The sequence below is a fragment of the Mastomys coucha genome, unplaced genomic scaffold (assembly GCF_008632895.1).
Source record: "Mastomys coucha isolate ucsf_1 unplaced genomic scaffold, UCSF_Mcou_1 pScaffold18, whole genome shotgun sequence".
Classification (NCBI taxonomy): domain Eukaryota; kingdom Metazoa; phylum Chordata; class Mammalia; order Rodentia; family Muridae; genus Mastomys; species Mastomys coucha.
Window position 1 is genome coordinate 68632932 of NW_022196900.1, and position 20015 is coordinate 68652946.

Sequence of the window (20015 nt, forward strand, 5' to 3'; positions counted from 1 at the left end):
TGTTCTATATAGTGAGCTTCAGGACAGCCAAGGCTACACATACACACACACACACACACACACACACACACACACACACACACACACACAGAGCGAGAGAGGGAGGGAGGGAGGGAAAGCCTGTCTTAAACAAGCAAACAAACAAACAAACACATTTAGTGCAGAGCGAATCATATAGTCAGTATTTTTTAATATGATTACTACCAAACTGTTACTATGGTACCAGTTACTACCATTACTTTTTTAGTTCCCATCACCCACCTGGACATGGGTGTATTTTCCCCGCACTTTACAGAAAACAGCAGCCCAGGAAGAAGGATGGTGGGTGTCCTGCCTAAACTTCTCAGGTCGCTGTGGCGCCACCTCCGCTGCCCGTCCACCCCGGAGCTCTATCCGCACCGGGTTTTCCAGGGAGGCCGGGGTCAGGGCCTGATTCCGCGGCTCAGACTCCCGCGCCGGGCTTTGCGCGCCGCCACGGCCTGTGAGGCCGGCAGGGCGGGGCGGGGCGGCGTGAGGAGGGAAGTTGTCGAAGTTCGGGGAGACGCCCGGCCGCCGGCCTCGCCTCCGGCCTGTCCCTCCGCCTCCTTCCCGCCCCGGGCCCCTGTCCGTCCGTCCTTCCTTCCCTTCCCGTGCATGATGGAAACACCATGGCTGCGGCAGCCCAGCTCTCTCTGACACAGGTAACGCCGCCCGCCGGTCGGCCCGGCTCGCCCCGCTGGGGCTCCCCGGCCCTTCCCCCCACACCGCTCTGGGGCGACGGCGCGGCGCGGCGGCTGCCCTCGGGCCGCACGGTGGGAGCGCGCGGAGCTAGGAGTGCGGGCGCCATCCCGAGTCGGAGCGGGAGCCGCGGCCGCCGCGCCCCCGCCCCGGTTCGCCGGGCTCTCGGCTCCGCCCCGTGCAGCGCCCACCGGGCCGCCGCCCCCGCCGCGGATCCCCGCGCCTCTCTCCTCCCGGTCCCGTCGGCGCTTGCCCTCTCGGCAAGTTTCTCCCACGGGCCCGACGGCCGCCGGGTGAGCTCCGGTGAGCGAGGCTCACGCGAGGCAGCGCCCGCGGGCGGTGCGAGGCTCGACTTCGGCGGGGCAGGGTCCCCTCCGCCTCGCTCAGCTCCGGGCCGGGGGAACGACGACCGCGGAGTTTCCCTCAGTTCCCTCGCGTCAGCCTGGCTTCCAGAAGTCGCATCCTGCCCAGGCACTTGCCCTCCTCGCGCCTCTGCCTCCTGGGCAGGTGAACTTGTGCTCCGATTCCCTTGCCGACTTTCCCACCCGCGAGGGGGCCGGCTCTGATCGCCCTCCTAGGGGCCACAGGGCCAGCCTTCTGCAGGTGGGGCGCCTCTTTCCTTCCTTGGTGTCGGAAACCACCGGGGAGATAACTTTGTCCTGGGACAGATCTCCACCAAACGCTGTTCTTGGAATCTCGCCTCTTTTTTTTTTTTTTTTTTAAATTACTTAAATTTTCTCTTCCTTCAGAGCTCCAGTCCTCGAGTTTCAGTGGAAACATCTAAACATCGCTCACTTTGGAGAACCTGAGTTCTCCGTTTCTGTAAAACCAAGCGTAGTCAGTCATCTTACTCAGGAGAGATGAGGTACCAAACACCTGCCAGCCCCTTCCATCTTCACTGTCCAGAAGTTTGCCCTCTCCAGAGCTGGTGGCTGTGTACTTCCTGGCATGAGCCCACCTCAGCCTATCAGCCTGCCCTGTGATAGCTCCCTGCCATCTTGTTTCCTTAGCCTAGAGTTACCTGTACTTTTAAGGTAGGGCATGTGTTGGAGTAGTTGATTATTTCTATGTTATGATAAAGACGTCTTGAGGTGTTTCTTTCTTAGAACTTTGAGATAGAAAAGTATTTTTTCACCAAGAACCAGGATGGGAAATTTTTATTTACTTTTTTTTTTTTTTGAGACAGGGTCTCAAATAGATCAGGCAGGCCTTGAATTTATGTAGTCAAGAATATCAAGAATGACCTTGATTTTGGATCCTGTTCCTCCATCTCCCAAGTGGACTGTACCACAATACTAAGTTTCTTTACTGCTAGGAGTCAAACTCAGGGCTTCATGCTGGCGAGGCAGGCCTTGCACCAACTGAGCCATATCCCCAGGAAAGTGATTTTATATATACTATATATGTATGTGTGTATTATAATGCACACACATACATACACACAGGCACCCCCTCAGGTAAAAGAACCTTCAGGAATAACCTCATAAACTTCACTTTACATTTCCAAATTTATTTCCTGTGGGACATTGTGTTTTGACTGGCATCTAGCAGGGAAGAACTTTTAAGATGGTCTAGTCTTGGTCATGAATCTGTTTGGAAGGGTTCTTCTGAAACTCAAATTTGAGGAATGGAAACATTGACTTTTGGGTGTTGGCTTTCTGAGTCTAGATAGTGACCTGCCTTAAACATGATCTCTGTTGGCAGGCACTTGTATTCTGACTCTGTTGACTAATTTCGGTAGTTTTCCCCTCTCTTAGAGATTTTGTTCCCTTGAAGACTTCTGTAGAATTGCGTCTTGGTTGTGTGCCTACTTTTTCTCTTTGGATTGTACAGCGTTTTTAGTTTCTGTTTACTATCACTTATCTCTGGAAATTTGCTTCAGGCTTTCAGTTTTATAGTCATTTTCACAATTTGCATATGTTCTTGTGGTTGTATATTTAGGGTGTTAAAATGTATCCAGAATAAATGCTGAATCATTAAAGTGAATTATTCTTTAGTATTTTATGTTTGAAGTTAAATTGATAATTCAAATAAGTCAGTTTAGAATATTTTGATATTAAACTGCTAAGATGCAGTGAGATTATATTGTAAAGGCACAGGGGGGAAAATACCTCATTTTTTTAAATACTTACTAATATATCTTTTTCCTTCAAACTTAGTAAATTAGTAGTTCTTAGATGTAATTAATTACTTGTATATGGATGTTTGCCTGCATGTATATATGTATAGCACATTTATGTCTGGTGCCCACATAAGTCAGAAGAGAGTGTCAAGTCCCCTGGTACTAGAGTTATGGATGGTTATAAACCACCATATGGCTACTGGGTCCTCTGCAAGAGCCACAGATGCTGTTAACTTGAGCTGACCCATCTCTCCAGTCCTTGATTTTAATGTGTGTGTGTGTTGCATGCAGGTACAGGTGCATGTGCATGTGCCTATTGGAGTGCATGAAGAGACTAGAGGAGAATGTCAGGTGACTTCCTGTATCACTTTCTGTCTTGCAGCCTTGAATGAGAGCTTGCCATTTGTGTTAGGCTTGCCAGCTTGTTTCTGCTCTTCAGTGCTGGGGTTATAGGCATGCTCGCCCTGCTGGGGTTTTATGTGGGTACTGGGGATTTGAATTCCACTTCTCATGTTACATAGTGTTTTCACGTATGAGCCATCTCCTCAGTTCCTCAGACTTTTTGTTTAAAAATTTTTTAGCTGCTTGAACTAAGTCAGATAATGGTGTAGCCTGGTTTCACATTCATTATTGATCTATTTATGTTACCTTGTGCTTCTCTTTTCTACTCTTCTAACACAGTGCTGGAGATGGTATACTCAAGTGGGAGATTCTTCAGGGCAGAGACATGTGGAGGGTTAGAAGAGTATGGCTATGTTGCCTTTCTGGTCCAGGTTTATAGATTTAAGTGATCCTTCTGCCCAGGCTCCAAGAAGCTGGGATTATGGATGTGTGCCACTGGGCCCAGCAAAGGACATTTTAAATTTCATCTCTCTCTTTTTTTAAAAGATTTATTTATTATTATACACAAGTACACTGTAGCTGTCTTCAGACACACCAGAAGAGGACATCAGATCTCATTACAGGTGGTTGTGAGCCACCATGTGGTTGCTGGGATTTGAACTCAGGACCTTCAGAAGAGCAGTCAGTGTTCTTACTGGCTGAGCCATCTGCCAGCCCTAAATTTCATCTCTTTTCCTTTGTTTATTTGGAAGAAAATGATTGATAACTCTTGGGTCTATGCCAGAACTGTTAAAGAGCTCTTTGACAGTTATGAAGATTAACTTGATGCTAGTTTCTGCCTCTGGTAATGATGTTTGAAATAGGTTAGTTAGTTCATTCATTTGTTCATTCATTCATTCATTCATTTAGCCAGTGTGTCTGTGTGTGTGTGTGTGTGTGTGTATGAGAGAGAGAGAGAAAGAGAGAGAGAGAGAGAGAGAGAGAGAGAGAGAGAGAGAGAGAGAGAGAGAGAGAGAGAGAGAGAGAGAGAGAGAGAGAGAGAGGGAGGGAGAGAGAGAGAGAAAGAGATTGTTTTTGAGACAGGGTCTCTGACCCTGGTTGTCCTGGACTCCCTATGTAGACCATGCTGGTCTAGATTCAACAGAGATCAGTTTACCTCAGCCTCCCAGGTGCAGGGATTAAAGGCATGCATGGCTATGCCTGGCTTCTGTTAATTTTTTTTTTTTAAGGTATTTTAGATGTAACACATTGCATTAGGGTTGGCTTTTTAGTTTTTTGGGCTTTATCATTTTAACTAAAGCAACAAATTAGAGAAAAATGTGAAAAATGTTTTAGTTTATGCTTCCCTTGCCTTTTGAATGCCTGCCAAACAGTCCTCTAATTCTTTCTTAACCAAAGATTGAAATTAAGTTTTTTCTTCTAGAGATAACAGAATTCTAGATTATGAGTGCCATTTTTAGCATTGCCAATAAATATGGTATGAGTAATATCTCATAATATAGGTATAAGTAAAATCTTTAGGGCTTTGCTTTCTTAGCCTTAAAAATTGTTCCACAGTGATTAAGAGCACTGGCTGTTCTTCTAGGCACCTGTGTGCTAACAGCCATCTGCAAATCCAGTTACAGGGGATCCAGCCCTATCTCCTGGCCTCCACAGGTACAGCACTTAGTAGGTGCAGATACACCCATACATATTAAATAAATATAAGTGAATCTTAAAAAATATTATCCAATAAATATTGTTGAGCATTTACTATCTGCCAAGAATTAGTATAGCTACTTAGAATATACTAACAAACAAAATAAACATTTTTGAAGCTTAAAGGCAAGAAACATGGAGCTTAAATGTTAATAGAGAACTTTGAACATTATTACTTTTCCAGCTCTAACATTCTGTTTTGTAAATTATACCTGATGAAGTGTTAGTTTTCTCACAGTATTTAGTGCTGCCCAACTTTACTTTTTCTCATTTCAGTTGTTTTCACTTTTCTTGTTGATAAATAAAATCCAAATCCTACATGATGGCTCAGGCTAATCCCAGCAAGTGGGAATCTGAGACAGGATTATTGTGAATGTGAGGCCAGAATGGCAACAAAGTTAAGTTGCAAGTCAGCCAGGGCTACAGAGAGCTTCTGTATGAAAAAACAGAAAACAATCCCGGCTGTAGGCAGCTATTGAATGCAGAGAGAGGGAGAATTAGTCTTTTCCAGGGCTGAACCCCCTAACTGGTTATCTAATACCAGGTCATCAGCCCAAAAAACATATGTACAAGCCATACTAAATGAACTCAGCAGGTTGTATTTACATATTTACTTGTGAAAAATAATAAAAGAGGCCATGAATTTGATAGGAGAAACTGGACATGGGAAGGGTTAGAGGGAAGAAAAAGAAAAAGAAAGGGAAAAATTAGAATGGGGATGATCCAATTTTTGTTTTTTGTTTTGTAGATTATAGAAAGGACAAGTAAAGTTTTCTTTCTGTTTTTGAGAATTTTCTTTGCTTTTCTTTCTTTTTGTTTGAGCATTTGTATAAAACCTAGAGCCTTACGAATGCTAGGCAACCACTCTACCACTGGCTATTTCCTCTTTAACCATGCAGCCTGGGCTGGCCTGGTCTCAACAGAGGTCAGACTGGGAGTAAAGGTACACCATGCTTGGCCTAGGAATGTCATAGTTAAGGGCTAACTATCGCCATGATGAAACAGCAGGACCTGAAACAAGCTGGGGAGGAAGACAGTTATCTGGCTGACACTTCCACACCAACGAAGGAAATGTCCATCAACGAAGGAAGTCAGGACAGGAACTCAAACGGCAGGAGCCTGGAGGCCAGAGATACAGAGACCATGGAGGGGGTGCTGCTTACTCTCTTGCTCAGCCTGCTTTCTGATAGAACCCAGGACCACCAGCTTAAGGGTGACCTCTTCTACAATGGACTAGGCCTCTCCCCCATTAATCACTAATTAAGAAAATACTGAACAGGTTTGCCCACAGCTAGGTTTCATGGAGGGATTTTCTCTATTGAGGTTCCTGCCTCTCAGATGACTATAGCTACATTAAACTAGCCAGCACAACTTTTTTTAAAAAAACTTTTACCTGCCTAGTATTCCAGCACCTGAAGGCACTCTTGAGTTTGAGGCCAGCCTGAAACACTGTGAAGCACTCACAGAGATCTTGGGCGTCGAGAGTAAAGATGCTCAGCCTGGTAGTAAGTCGAGTGAGGAAAGCAGCTCTGGTCCCAAAGAAAAACACCAGACATCCTTTTCTGACCTCTGCATGTGTATGCCCAAGGGCACATGCACATAAATCTCTCTCTCTCTCTCTCTCTCTCTCTCACACACACACACACACACACACACACACACACACAAATTTAAAAAGCTCCAAAAGAAACTTAGCTTTTGAAACATAGCAGTTACCAGTTTTATTAACAAACTTTGCTAAGACATTAATTCATTTGTTGTTACCTTGATAAGTTGTGGGTATATGAATACACTTCATTATGAACTTTTTATTTTTCAAAATATGGTATGATGAATATCTTAAATACTTATTTGGCAGTTCAGCTTGAATTGAAGTTTTCTTATCTTAGTGTATAAAGATGTTCTTTTGAGGGTGTGCAGGGCTTTGCCTGTGCATGTTGAGTCCAGTGTTCCACCACTGATATAAAACCCATGGTCCAGTTTTTGTTTGTTTGTGTTTGTTTGACAAACAAACCTGTTTGACAGGTTCTCACCGTGAAGTACTGGCTGGCCGTGATTTTACTGTGTAGACTAGGATGGCCTCCAACTTAGATAACCTCCTCTTGTCTCTGTCTTCTGGGTACAGGGATTAAGAAAGGTATGTGTCTCCATGCCCAGCCATGATTTATATTTTATAATAACTGTTTAAGAACTTTACTTGTTTTCAGTGTGTTCAAGCTTGATGACTGTGTATCTTAATTTTGGGGACTTGGTTCTCTCCTACTATGTGGTTCTAGGGATCAAATTCAAGTCCTCAGGCTTACAACAAGCAGTTTAACCCAGAGGTACTTATAAATTGTGACTTTAGAAACAGACAAACAAAACAAACCAAAAATTTACTGTATGGCCTAAAACCAGTAAGTACTTTATCAGGCTAAAGCTGGAGGATCATGCATTTGAGGCTGTCCTTGGCTGCATAGTGAGTGAGTTCTAGGCCAGGCTTTGAAGCATAGCAAAACCTTATCTTAAACAAATGAAACAAAACAAAGACAGAGTGTTAATGTACATCTGTAATTTTAGGTTCTGAATGTTGTGTTGGAAGGATGATCAGGATTTCAAGGTCATCCTTGGTTACATAGTAAGTTCATAGTTAGTCTGGGTTGTAGGAAAAACCCTGTCTTAAACCAAAACTCATACCACAAACAAACAGCAAAAATCCAAAATCAAACCCAGAGGCCCCAAATGCAGTAAGTGGTATTGAAATGCTTTGCTTATTTGAGACAGGGTTTCCTTGTGTTGTGACTTGGAATTTGCAGTCTTCCTGCTTCAGCTTTTAAGATGCTGGCATATGTAGTTTTGATGTTTTTTAATTTTAATAATGATATAATTTTGTTACAGACATTTTGGAAACTGGAGGGGAAAGTATCCCACAACTTCAGTTTCTGGTATTTATTTGTTTATTCATTTATTTTGAGAGTTGGTCTCTTTTTGTACTGTAAGATGGTCAGTCTCCTATGTGCTGATATTATAGGTGTGTGCCATTTTGATGTTTATTTTTAATTTCATTAAAAAAAAAAAACCAGAATGTGGGGCTGGCTATGTGGGGTCTGAAAACAAAACCTAAATTACATGTACTGGTTAGTAAACATACCAGTTGCTTCAATGAAACAATTATGACAATAAACAAGAGGGTAGTGTTTGAAAATCATAACCTGTTTTCACAGTCAGAAAATGATTATTTTACTCAGTGTGACAGATTTGAGTTTCTATTATGATGTTTTCTTTTTTGCTTCTTGTACTATTTATATTGAGTATACCCAGCATACTCAGGAGATTTCTTTCTTTCTTTCTTTTTTTTTTTTTTTTTTTTTTTTTTTTTTTTTTGGTTTTTCGAGACAGGGTTTCTCTGTGTAGCCCTGGCTGTCCTGGTACTCACTCTGTAGACCAGGCTGGCCTCGAACTCAGAAATCCGCCTGCCTCTGCCTCCCAAGTGCTGGGATTAATGGCGTGCGCCACCACCGCCCGGCTTGCTCAGGAGATTTCTGCTTACTCAGTAGATAGCTAGTCATTCTTAACATGGTTTGGAATGTTTCAGCACTTGGGAAGAATTGCTTTAGTTAAAATTAATTAGGACCACTTGGGCTGTCCAGTAGTCTCTTAATTGAGTGCATTTCTCTATTTTCATTTGTTTACAAGCTAATGTTCGTAACAGGCTCATATACTGTCTCCTGTTGCCTCATTTTAAATGCTCATTAGAGCGTTTTACTTGTCTTCCAAAGATACATAAAAACTTCCTTGTGAGTTTTGCATTTAATAAAATTGTGACTCTGGAAACAAAAGTAGGAAAATAGCCTCACAGAGGTAGCTCCATTAAACGTATATAGGAGCCGGGTGGTGGTGGTGCACGCCATTAATCCCAGCACTTGGGAGGCAGAGGCAGGCGGATTTCTGAGTTCGAGGCCAGCCTGGTCTACAGAGTGAGTTCCAGGACAGCCAGGGCTATACAGAGAAACCCTGTCTCGAAAAAAAAACAAAAACAAAAAAAAAAAAAAAAAAAAAAAAAAAAAAAAAAAAAAAAAAAAAAAAAAAAAAAACGTATATAGGAAGAAGACTGGAAGAAAAAATACTTAAGATTTTATAATATCATTAATTATAGCTTTTAATTAACTCACTTTTAGTAGTGTGCATGTATTCCTTCTGTTAGCAACTTATTTAGCACTTTTATATGACACTTTTGAAAATTTACTTAAACTGACATCAATGACAAAGTAAACTATATTCTAAGAGTGTACCACACTTAGATTCCTCTCCTCTCCTCTCTTCCCCTCCCCTTCCCTCCCCTCTCTTTTCCTTCCTTTTTTCTTCTCTCTCTCTCTCTTCCTTCCTTCCTTCCTTCCTTCCTTCCTTCCTTCCTTCCTTTCTTTCTTTCTTTCTTTCTTTCTTTCTTTCTTTCTTGTCTCTCTCCATCTTCCTACAGGGTCTCATTTCTCTAATGTTGGCCTAGAACTTGTTATGTTACTGAGGATAACCTTGAACTTCTGATCCTACTGCTTCCTCCTCTCAGTTCTGGGATCTTGTGCTACTGCAGCTGTTTTTATACCATAATGAGTCCTCACTACCAACTAAGTCACATTCCTAATACTGTTAGTATAGAATTAATTTTTTTTTAAATGCTGCTGACAAAACGCAGGGCCTCATGCATGCTAGATAAGTGCTCTAACACTGAACCACACCCCTTCTCTTTAGATTTCTTTTTTGTTTTTGTTTTTGTTTTTTTCGAGACAGGGTTTCTCTTTGTAGCCCTGGCTGTCCTGGAACTCACTCTGTAGATTGGCTGGCCTTGAACTCAGAAATCCACCTGCCTCTGCCTCCCAAGTGCTGGGATTAAAGGGTGCACCACCACCGCCTGGCTCTCTTTGGATTTTTTTTAAAAAATTCTTTTAAGTTAAATTAAGTTAATTTAGTGTACTGTGTGTGTGTGTTGCTAAGAATCTAGTATGTGCTTTGTACATGCTAGGCATACAGTATTATATCTGGTAGATTTTAATTTAAATAGTCTAATCTTTGTGTTTTGAGAAATTGATCTGATTAGATCTGATTAGATTTTACTGTTTCAGTTTGTCATTTCTTTAATTATGGGTAGGTAAGGTTAAAATTATTATTTTGTTTTGTTTTTGTAAACTGTTTAGTTTTTTTATGTTTAAAATACATAGCCTTTCTCTCAGAGTTTTTGCTAGATTTAGACTTTTTCCCCCTTCATTGCTGGATATTGATCCCAAGGTCTTACTTATGTGTACTAGCCAAGTGCTGTACCATTGAACTTTATCTGCAGCCCCAAATCTCTAGTTTTTAAAAAAATTGTTCTATGTGTCTGAGAGTTTTTGCTGCCTGTCTGTACATACGTGCATTGTGTGAGTGTGCCCTGTGTTCATGGAGGCTAGATGAGGGTAACAGATTCCCAAAACTGAAGTTACTGATGGTTGGGAACCACCGTGTGAGTGTTGGGAACTGAATCTGGGTTCTCTGTGAGAGCCTTCCGAGGGCTGAGTATAGGCATATCACCATGCCTAGTCTGATTAGAAGGAATTAAGTTAAGCATATTTATTTTGGTTACAAAGGCCACTTTTAGTTTATTAAATTTTATTTATTATGAATTGTCATTAAACGTGTGAGGAGGATTGAAATGTTTTAGTTTGCATCTTCTCTGTAGTCTGTGTTGCTTTTGTTCCTAGTCTGTTCTCTACATTCTGTCCCCCACACCCTCTTGGCATACTTTTATGCATGGCCTTGTGGGTGGATTCTGGACTATCTGGTACTTTAGAACAGTTTAAAACTGATTCTGGTGACTCCGCTTTGAGCCACACTTGCTTGAAATGTCCTGGCTTGTCTTTGTGCTTGGTATGTTTTCTCTTATATTCCCACTGCTTTTCATTTGTTTGTTTGTTTGTTTGTTTGTTTGTTTGTTTTTTCGAGACAGGGTTTGTCTGTGTAGCCCTGGCTGTCCTGGAACTCACTCCATATAGACTAGGTTGGCCTTGAACTCAGAAATCCCACTGCTTTTCATGACTGTTTTTTTTCCCCTTAACACATGAATTTTGGCAGTATCTGTATTCATGGATTAAAGTGGTCAAAACTTTTCTTGTAGGCCTCCCAATCCCTATAATAAAAATTTAACAAAGTTTATTGTTTTGAGATGGTCTTTAAAAAAAGGGGGAATTGTTTGAAATCCGGAATAAAAACATTAAAATCATGATCTTCCTGCCTCAGCATCCCAAGTGTGGACATCAGTCACATTATTTGTCTTTTTCAGAGACAAGGCCTTGCATAGACCAGGCGATCTTGACTTTGCTTTACAGCTGAGGATAACCCTCGACTCCTGATCCTCTATCTTCCTGCCTTTAGCTGCTAAGGTCTAGCTAGCATTATAGATGTGCACCGCCATTCCTTCTCTGCTTAGACTTGAAGTCCAAGAATCTTGGGCCAAATCCATGTTCAACACACACTTTTTTTGGGGGGGGGGCGGTTTCGAGACAGGGTTTCTCTGTGTAGCCCTGGCTGTCCTGGAACTCACTCTGTAGACCTGGCTGGCCTCAAACTCAGAAATCCACCTGCCTCTGCCTCTCAAGTGCTGAGATTAAAGGCGTGTGCCACCACCATCCGGCAACACATTTTTTTCTAATGACAGGTTTTACCGTGTACTCTGGCCTGGAATTTAAGATTCTTTTGTTTCTGACTCCTGAGTTTCTGAGTTTCTGATCCCTTTGTTTCTGACTCCTGGCCAAAAGTTATTTTTTTCTTTTTTTAAGTTTCAGGTTTTATATAGTTCCTTGATTGATGGATTTTTAGCTAATTAAAAAAAAAGATTCTTAAAAAACATTTATTTGTGTGTATGTATATGTATGTATGTATGTATGTATGTATGTATTAGGTCAGAAGACAACTTATGGGAGTTAGTTTTCACTAACTAATCCATAAGGATTCTAGGGGTTGAACTCAGGTTGTTAGGCTTAGAGACATGTACCCCTTACCCACTGATCTATCTCTGGTCCTTTGAGTTAATTTTTGTATAGGATGTGAAGGATCCAATTTCATATTTTTGCTTGTTGTTATCTTTTAATTGTGGTGCAGCATCCCATAAATGATGAATTTATTCTGAATTCATAATTTTGTTCTATTTATCTCTGTTTGTCTAAACATGTACAGTGCAGTGTTGTTGTTTTTTCCAAGACAGGGTTTCTCTGTGGAGTCCTAGCTGTCCTGAAACTTGATCTGTAGACCAGGCTGATCTTGAACTCACAGAGATCCACTTGTCTCTGCCTCCAGAGTACTGGGATTAAAGGCATGTACCACCATTGCCTGGCTTTATTTATATATTTTAAAATTTTTACTCAACATTACCTTAATAGTTTTTCAGAAACTGTGTGTTTTTTTTTTTTTTAAATGAGAAATCTGAGACAAATAGTAATGATCTGACTGAGCTGCTAGGACAACCAACTGTGAATCAAGACTGTCTTGGACAGTCCATGGCATATTAGGAAGCATAGTAGTGCCTGGAGTGGGAAAACAAGAATTTTCTGATTTTTTTTCCCCTCTCTTTAAAAAGTGAACTCTGAAACTGATGATGCACACCTTTAATCCCAGCACTTGGGAGGCAGAGGCAGGTGGATGTCTAAGTTCCAAGATAGCCAGAGCTACACAGAGAAATCTTGTCCCCCAAAACTAAAAATCAAAGAATTTATTTTTTCTGGAAAAGCAGAAACTACTGGGTATGAATACATGCTTGGTACACATATGATATATCTTGAGTATATATTGATTTATACATGGTATATATTCCACACTGTGCATGTGTATTTCTGCCCATGCTCTTCTTCTCCCTCTCTCTTTAGTAAGTACTGTCAGATCTTTCTTAAATAGTACTGTCCTTTTTTTTTTTGCCTTCATGGACATTCAGATTGTCAACTGAATCATTTAAAATTATACTTTAAGTTACTTCCTATCTTCACACACACACACACACACACACAGAATCACTCTTGACTTTGTTTTCCTTTGTGCATCCTCATTTCTTTAACTTATACCATGTTTGCTATGGCAAATGAATGATGTTCTTTATAAATTGTCTTGTACAAAATGTTATACTGTTATCTCTTGATCATCACTTCTTTTTTTCTTTGTATATGTGTGTGTGTTTGAGACATGGTTTTGCTGTGTAAGTCAGACTAGCCTTGACTAGGTACATAGGCATGTACCAACCATCATGTTTCTTCCTGTTTTGTACAGATGTGGCTGAGCTTTGTTAAATGAATGCATAGATGTTATTTCTAAGTAGATTCACTCTCTTTTTTTCCTTCCATAATTAAGTTCCTGCTTTCCGGTCACCCTTGAACTTTCATAGATGCCCTTCTTTGCCCTGCACATTCTTCCATATTCCCGTACAGGCAAACCTGAGGTTTTGAGCATTGATACTTTGAGGCTGCCTTGCAGATGAGCTATTATGTTCATCTACTGAACAAGGCACCCTTTGAATGGGAGTGTGAAGTGAGTGGCACTGCCTGCAGATAAGCAATTCAAGTCTGATGACATCAGATCATCATCAGCACACCAGTTTGTGTACCACAGGTTGTTTGTTGTTGCTGTGGTCATAATTTTACACCATTTTATATGCTAGGCAAGTGCTTTCCTTCTGTACTGCATCCTTTGCCTTCCATTGATTACTTTATTGAAGTAGATTTTGAATTGATTTTTAAGTACCTTGGATATTTGGGTAGAAGGTGGGCATTTTGAAGAGAGCTTTCAACTGACTTCTGTTATATTTTGGGTTCCTGGTTAAAATTATGATTAAACAAAACCCTTAGACTTTGTTTCCCTGGTTCTTTGTAACCTATGATTGTTTACTCATTCTCCTTATCCCCAAAGAAGACAAACCCCTCCCCCAAAACAATCTTTCTGAAACGATCTTTTTATCTTGTCTTTATTTTTCAAATATCTTTTGAATGAATGCCAACTATATCACAAGAAGTTATTGAATAAAATATAATTGCTATTTATTTCTATTTTAGTTGTCAAGTGGGAATCCTGTATATGAAAAATACTATAGACAGGTAAGATTTCATTATTTGTATTCTGAATTGACCATAAAATATGCTGTCAGTTGTTGATTATATGCATGTAGGTAAACAGTCACCAGATATGTCTGATGTGTTATGCTTTCAACTTTTGGGGCTTTAGCCTCTAGCTTTGAGTACTTGATACTGATTTTGTTTTGAGAGAGTCCTGCTAAGTGGTCTCTGTTGGCCTTTTAGTACATAATCCTGAAGTGGAAACTTAAGGGTCCTTTAGAAAGTCAGTTATGTTGGAAGGTGTTTTGCTGGGGCAAACACATGAAGGAGTGTTTTCCTGAAGTGGACACAGATGAAAGACTAAGAGAGACTCATGAACGACCGTTTCGCTGAAGCAGACACAGGAGAGAGGATGTTTTGCTAAAGCAAGCATGTGAAAGGACATGTGATGAGGAGTCTTTGCTAACAACACACATGTATTGGTCCGACTTACATTGCATAGCTGGATGCCCACACTGAGGCAAGAGCTGTACTGAGTGAGGCAAGGCACGTGGAGGTTACATGATGTTTGATGTTTGGAGGGCTCCATGAGCGACTGAGAGAGAGCTTAGCTTGCTGGTACAGCTAGCTGTGCAATACTTGTGGGTTTCATGTCTTCACTGCTCTGAGAGAGACACAGCCAAGAACTTCTCCTGGTGTTCCTACTGATCCCTCCTGCTGACCTGAGCCAAAGCCTGAGGCCTGGCTGTCTCTGCTAGGTTGTGTCATCACTGTTGCTAACCAGACTCTATATAAAACTGGACTGCTGGTGTATCCATGAAGTGTTTGTGAGTGGATCGAGCTGCCAATGCCTGCTAATCTGTGAACTGAAATGCTGATTTCCAGACAACAGAGATGGAGTTGCTCCAAAGAACCTTTCTAAACAGGTCCACTTACCCCTCTGTATCCTTTCTTTCCCACTACCTCTGGTGAGTGGTGGGCAATAAAAGAGGTTAAAGCATTAAGAACCATCATTAAAGATAGGACTTGAAAAAAATTAAAATTACATAATCTTATCTCAATCTCCTGTGTGCTGAGATTACAGGCATACACCAGACACTAACAATTAGCTCTCAGAAAAATGAAAGAGAATTTAGTTACCTTAAATATTAGTGTTAAAAAAATCTGTAGAACATTAGATATATTCATTCAGATAAAAATATCCAAATTAATGTGTAAGCCAAAGAGAAATAATTATCATTTGTTTGTTTGTTGATGGTTTGGTGGTTGGGTGGTTGGTTCTTGCCCCATAGCCTGGATGGCCTGGTGCATAGTCTGACTTGTCACAATCCTCCTGCACCAGCCTCTAGTGCTGAGATTACAGGTGTGTGATGTTATACCTGTCCTATTTAAGTAAGTCTTACAGACTGAAATCATGGCTGACACACACATTAATTGAGCATAGGCTGAGGTGTAGCTTTTTGGTGGATTACATGCTAAGCATACACAAAACCCTAGGTTTAATTCCCAGAACTGTAGAACCAACCAAACAAAACTTGTATCAAGGCTTTTGTTAATTAATTACTCAGGGCAACATTCAGATATAAAATTAAGAATTAAAAAACCAGATGTGATAATATCTGTTAATCGTAGCATTTAAAGGAGGAAGCAAGAGGATCAAGAGTTGAAGATAATCCTGGGTTACATAATGAGTTTGAGGCCAGTGTGAGCTGTGTGATACCCAGCCTTGAAAAGCACTAAAAGTGAAGATGAGAATATGCATCCTACTGACTCATACTAGTCAGAAAATTCATTTGCATGTGTATGGACAAGAATCATTTGCATTCTAACAGAGTTCTATAATTTCTCATTCCACAGTTTAAAGCCTTATTAAAAAGCTAACCAGGAACACACACATATTTTAAGATCAGCTAATGTCCTGATGTTCTAGATGGTTTCAATTACTCATCTCTCTCTCTCTTCCTCCCTCCCTCTCTCCCTCCCTCTCTCCCTCCCTCCATCTCTCTCTCTCTTTCTCTCTCTCTTGAGACAGTTTTATGCACTCTAGGCTGGCCTGGAACTCATTAAGTAGCAGAGTATGATCTTGAACCTTCTGCCTCTGCCTTCCAAGTGCTGTGATTACAAGTATGTGCTCCTGTGCCCAGTTTCGTTTGCTCACTTCTGTGTACTCATTTCACAGAAAACTTGAGTAATTATAGAAAAGACTGGTCTCGTTTGGCTTGCCTGTCCACCTCATTTTAGCAGACACTAATTAGCCAGTACAGAGATCCCTTTGGTTTTGACTTATAAGTCTAGAATTCTTAAAAATATGTAGAGTCTGGTATATTTTTAATTTTAAGCATATACATACACACACTTCTTAAGAGTAGGATTCTTGTTGCTCAAGAAGGTCATAGACATGAGGGCTCAAGTCATTCTTCTGCCTCATTCGCATGAGTAGCTGGGATTACAGGTATAAGCCATTATGCTCAATTTGACTTTATGCTTTTTTAAAAAAATCTTTTTGAGATGAGATTTCAGACTGAACTCAAACACATGATAGAGTTGAGGATAACTTTGTACTTCTGATCTTCCTGCCATTACTTCTCAAGTGTGAGGTTACTGTTGTGGGCAGCAATGTGCACAACATGCCAGTGTTGGTTATAATTTTTACACAGAGTCTTCCTGTGTAGCCAGACTTCCCTTAAACTTTAGATCCCCCTTCTTGGGCCTCCCAGTGCTGGGATTGCAGGGGAGGATGGGCTGGGGACAAGGTGTCATTGTAGCCCAAGATGACCTCACACTTGCTGTGTAGCAGAGGCTGTCCTAAATTGCTGTCCTCGTACTTTACCTCTGAAATGATAGGGTTATAGGTGTTTGCCACCATTCCTGGCTTCATTACTGGTTTTTGATCAAACTTTTAAACTTTTCTTATTTGTTCTTCTGGCTTTAGTTTAGGATCTAAACCTTAGACATTCTTTTTACTATATTTCCAGTTGTTGTGAATAAAAGAATTGCTTTCCCCCCAAAAACAGTTTTTTTTGTTTGTTTTTGTTTTTTTTTTTGTTTTTTTGTTTTGTTGTTGTTGTTGTTGTTGTTTTGAGACAGGGTTTCCCTGTGTAACCCTGGCTGTCCTGGAACTCACTCTGTAGACCAGGCTGGCCTCGAACTCAGAAATCCGCCTGCCTCTGCCTCCCAAGTGCTGGGATTAAAGGCCTGTGCCACCACTGCCTGGCCCAAAAAAGTTCTTAGCTAAAATGCTTAATACTTGTGATGGTGGAACTTTATAAAACCAACATTTTCGCAGGGCGGTGGTGGCACACGCCTTTAATCCCAGCACTTGGGAGGCAGAGGCAGGTGGATTTCTGAGTTCGAGGCCAGCCTGGTCTACAGAGTGAGTTCCAGGACAGCCAAGGCTATACAGAGAAACCCTGTCTCGAAAAAAAACCAAAGGAAAAAAAAAAAAAGAATCACTGTTTTGATACTCTGATGCATCAAAGAAATCAGGTCCTATTGGAAAATGTTTCTATCAGTTTACTGAAGTGGATCCTACAAATTAAGTAATGAGAGAGCGAGCTAGGAAGAAAAAAAAAGTACTTTTTTTCACACATTTTGATATGAGGGTGTACCTTACTTATAGAGTGCTTTTTTACTATGCACAAAGCCGTGGGTTCTGTCCCAAGCACTGGAGGTGAGGTGGAGGTGGGGAAATGACATCTTTAAGGTTTCCCTAAGCAGATATAGTAGTATACACTGTGATCCCAGAACTTGGGAGGTGGAGACAGGATCAGGGTCATCTTCAGTTACATTGGAGTTCGATGCAGGCTGAGACAGGAAAATCATTAGTTTAAGGCCAGCCTGGGTTACATAATGAGACCCTTGTCTGTAAAAAAAGAGACTTGGGCATTATTGCTCATGTATGTGTGATCCCAGCCCTTGGGAAGTGGAGAATGGGGTGAGAGGGTGTCAGGAGTTTAAGGTCAGGGTGGACTACATGAGGCCTTGGTTTTTGAAGCGAAAAAACAAAACAAAAAAACTAAGATGAAAAAAGATTGGGGAAAGGACTTGTGATGACTGCCCAGGTAAGGTACTTGCTGCACAAGCCTGATAACCTGAGCTTGGTCCCCAGGATTCATGGTGGGTGAAAAGAATGGATTCTCAACAGTTGTCCTTTGACCTCTACACACATGCCATGCCCCTGCCCCCACCACATACACAGAGAAATAACTTTTAAACATTATTTTAAAAGATATCCCCCATTCTCAAACAAAGAAAAAGAAGTGAAGAGAAAAAGGGAAATGGTGTGAGACAAGAGGATCCCTTGAGCTGGCTAGTTCAGAGTTAGCTTAGGCAACATATCAAAAACTTACCTTTTAAAAAGTCAAATAGTTCTAATATAGGGCTGCATATATGCATTGAAGTAGAGTGTCTACATATGGGAGACCTTGAGCTCAACCTCTGATGCCTGAAAAGTAAAATAAAATCCCAGTAACATCCCAAACAATAGGCACCATTACATTGCAAGTAATTTGTTCAGTCCTGTGTGGTTATTTTTTGGCTTATCTTGTGTCAGGAGTTTGCTTTGGTGTAGTAGATTGGCTTCCAGGATAGAAAGAGGCCAGAGGCCTAGTTCAGTTTACTAGTATAGTCTAAAAATTCTTCAGGTATCTTTTTCTCTCCTTTTTCGAGACAGGGTTTCTCTGTATAGCCCTGGCTGTCCTGGAGCTCACTCTGTAGACCAGGCTGGCCTCGAACTCAGAAATCCACCTGCCTCTGCCTCCCAAGTGCTGGGATTAAAGGCGTGCGCCACCACGCCCGGCTTGAGGTCTTTTTTTTGTAAAGACAGGATTTTTCTGTGTAGCTCTGGCTGGCTGTTCTGGAAATCTGTAGACCAGGCTAGCCTCAAATTCAGAGATCTGTCTGCCTCTGCTCTTCCTCTGGAGCACTGGGATTAAAGGGATGCACAACCACAACCCCTGGCTCTTGAGTCATGATTTTATGCATCCCAGACTGGCCTTGAAATTTACTGTGTAATGGAGCTGTGTCTTGAATTTCTAATTCTCTTGCCTCTTCCCAAGTTTTGGGATTAAAGGCATGTGCTGGGATTGGAGAGGTGGCTCAGGAGGTAACAATACTGGTTACTCTTTTCCAGAGGATCTGGGACCAATTTCTAGTACCCACATGGTAGCTCAAAACCATTTACAACCCCAGCTGGAGGGGATCCAATACTCTCTTGTGGTTTCTGTGGGTATTGAGTACATATGTGGTATACAGATATATGTGCAAGTAAAACAACACACACATTAAAAGGCATGTGCCCTACCAACCAAGGTGTACACATGGCTCCAGCTGCATATCTACTAGAGGATGGTCTTGTCAGGCATCAATGAGAGGAGAGGTCCTTGGTCCTACAAAGTCTCCATAGATGCCCCAATGTAGGGGAATCAAGGGTGGGGAAGTGGAAGTGGGTAGGTGGGAGGAATACTCTTGTAGAAGCAGGGAGGGGAGTGGGCTAGGGGTTGCTGGAGAGGGGAATTGGGTAAGGGGATAACAATTGAAATGCAAATAAATTAAAAAGTAAATTAATTAAAAAAACAAAAACAGACAAAAATAGCCATGTGCCATTGTGTCTGTTTTTTTTTATTCTTTTTCTTTTACTGTACTGAGAATCAATCATAAGGCTTTTATACATGCTAGGTAACCACTCTATCACTAAGCTATATTCTCAGCCCAGAAGTCTGTTTTTTAAGTGTTGAAATTTAAATCCTTTATGAAACTATGAAACTTTGTTGAGGACATAGATTCTAGCTTGTAGTTTATAGCAGAGAGCCTTTTGCAGGAACCAGGACTATAGATACTGCCTGTAGGTGAATGTAAATGGATGTTCTTAATTTGTTTCTATGACTGCAAGAATAGAATTTTATAAGATTCCATATTAGAATACAGTATATAAATACTTAATGAATTCAATCTATGTTTTCTTTGAGTGTATTGATATGCTGGGTGTGAATTTCCTTTTCTACCATGGTAAGGAAGTAAGTGGGCAAAGAAAAGTAGTTCTAGTTTCCAGAGGCATGTTTCCTGATACTTTCAGTATTTTCTTCTTCCCCCAAAAT

At 41.2% G+C, this 20015-nt stretch overlaps 1 protein-coding gene across 3 annotated transcripts in view; it reads left to right on the forward strand.

The window, feature by feature from the left end:
- The first annotated feature begins 486 nt into the window (after positions 1-486).
- Positions 487-20015, forward strand: part of Eps15 (epidermal growth factor receptor pathway substrate 15) — a 106262-nt gene continuing 86733 nt past the window's right edge. For 2 of the 3 annotated variants that reach the window (XM_031378163.1, XM_031378164.1), the window contains exons 1-2: positions 488-680; positions 13921-13962. In XM_031378163.1, coding sequence (XP_031234023.1) covers positions 648-680; positions 13921-13962 — 75 coding nt within the window. In that variant the 5' untranslated portion in view covers positions 488-647. Of the gene's footprint in view, positions 681-13920; positions 13963-20015 lie in introns of all 3 variants that reach the window. The other variant, XM_031378162.1, reaches the window with a different exon arrangement.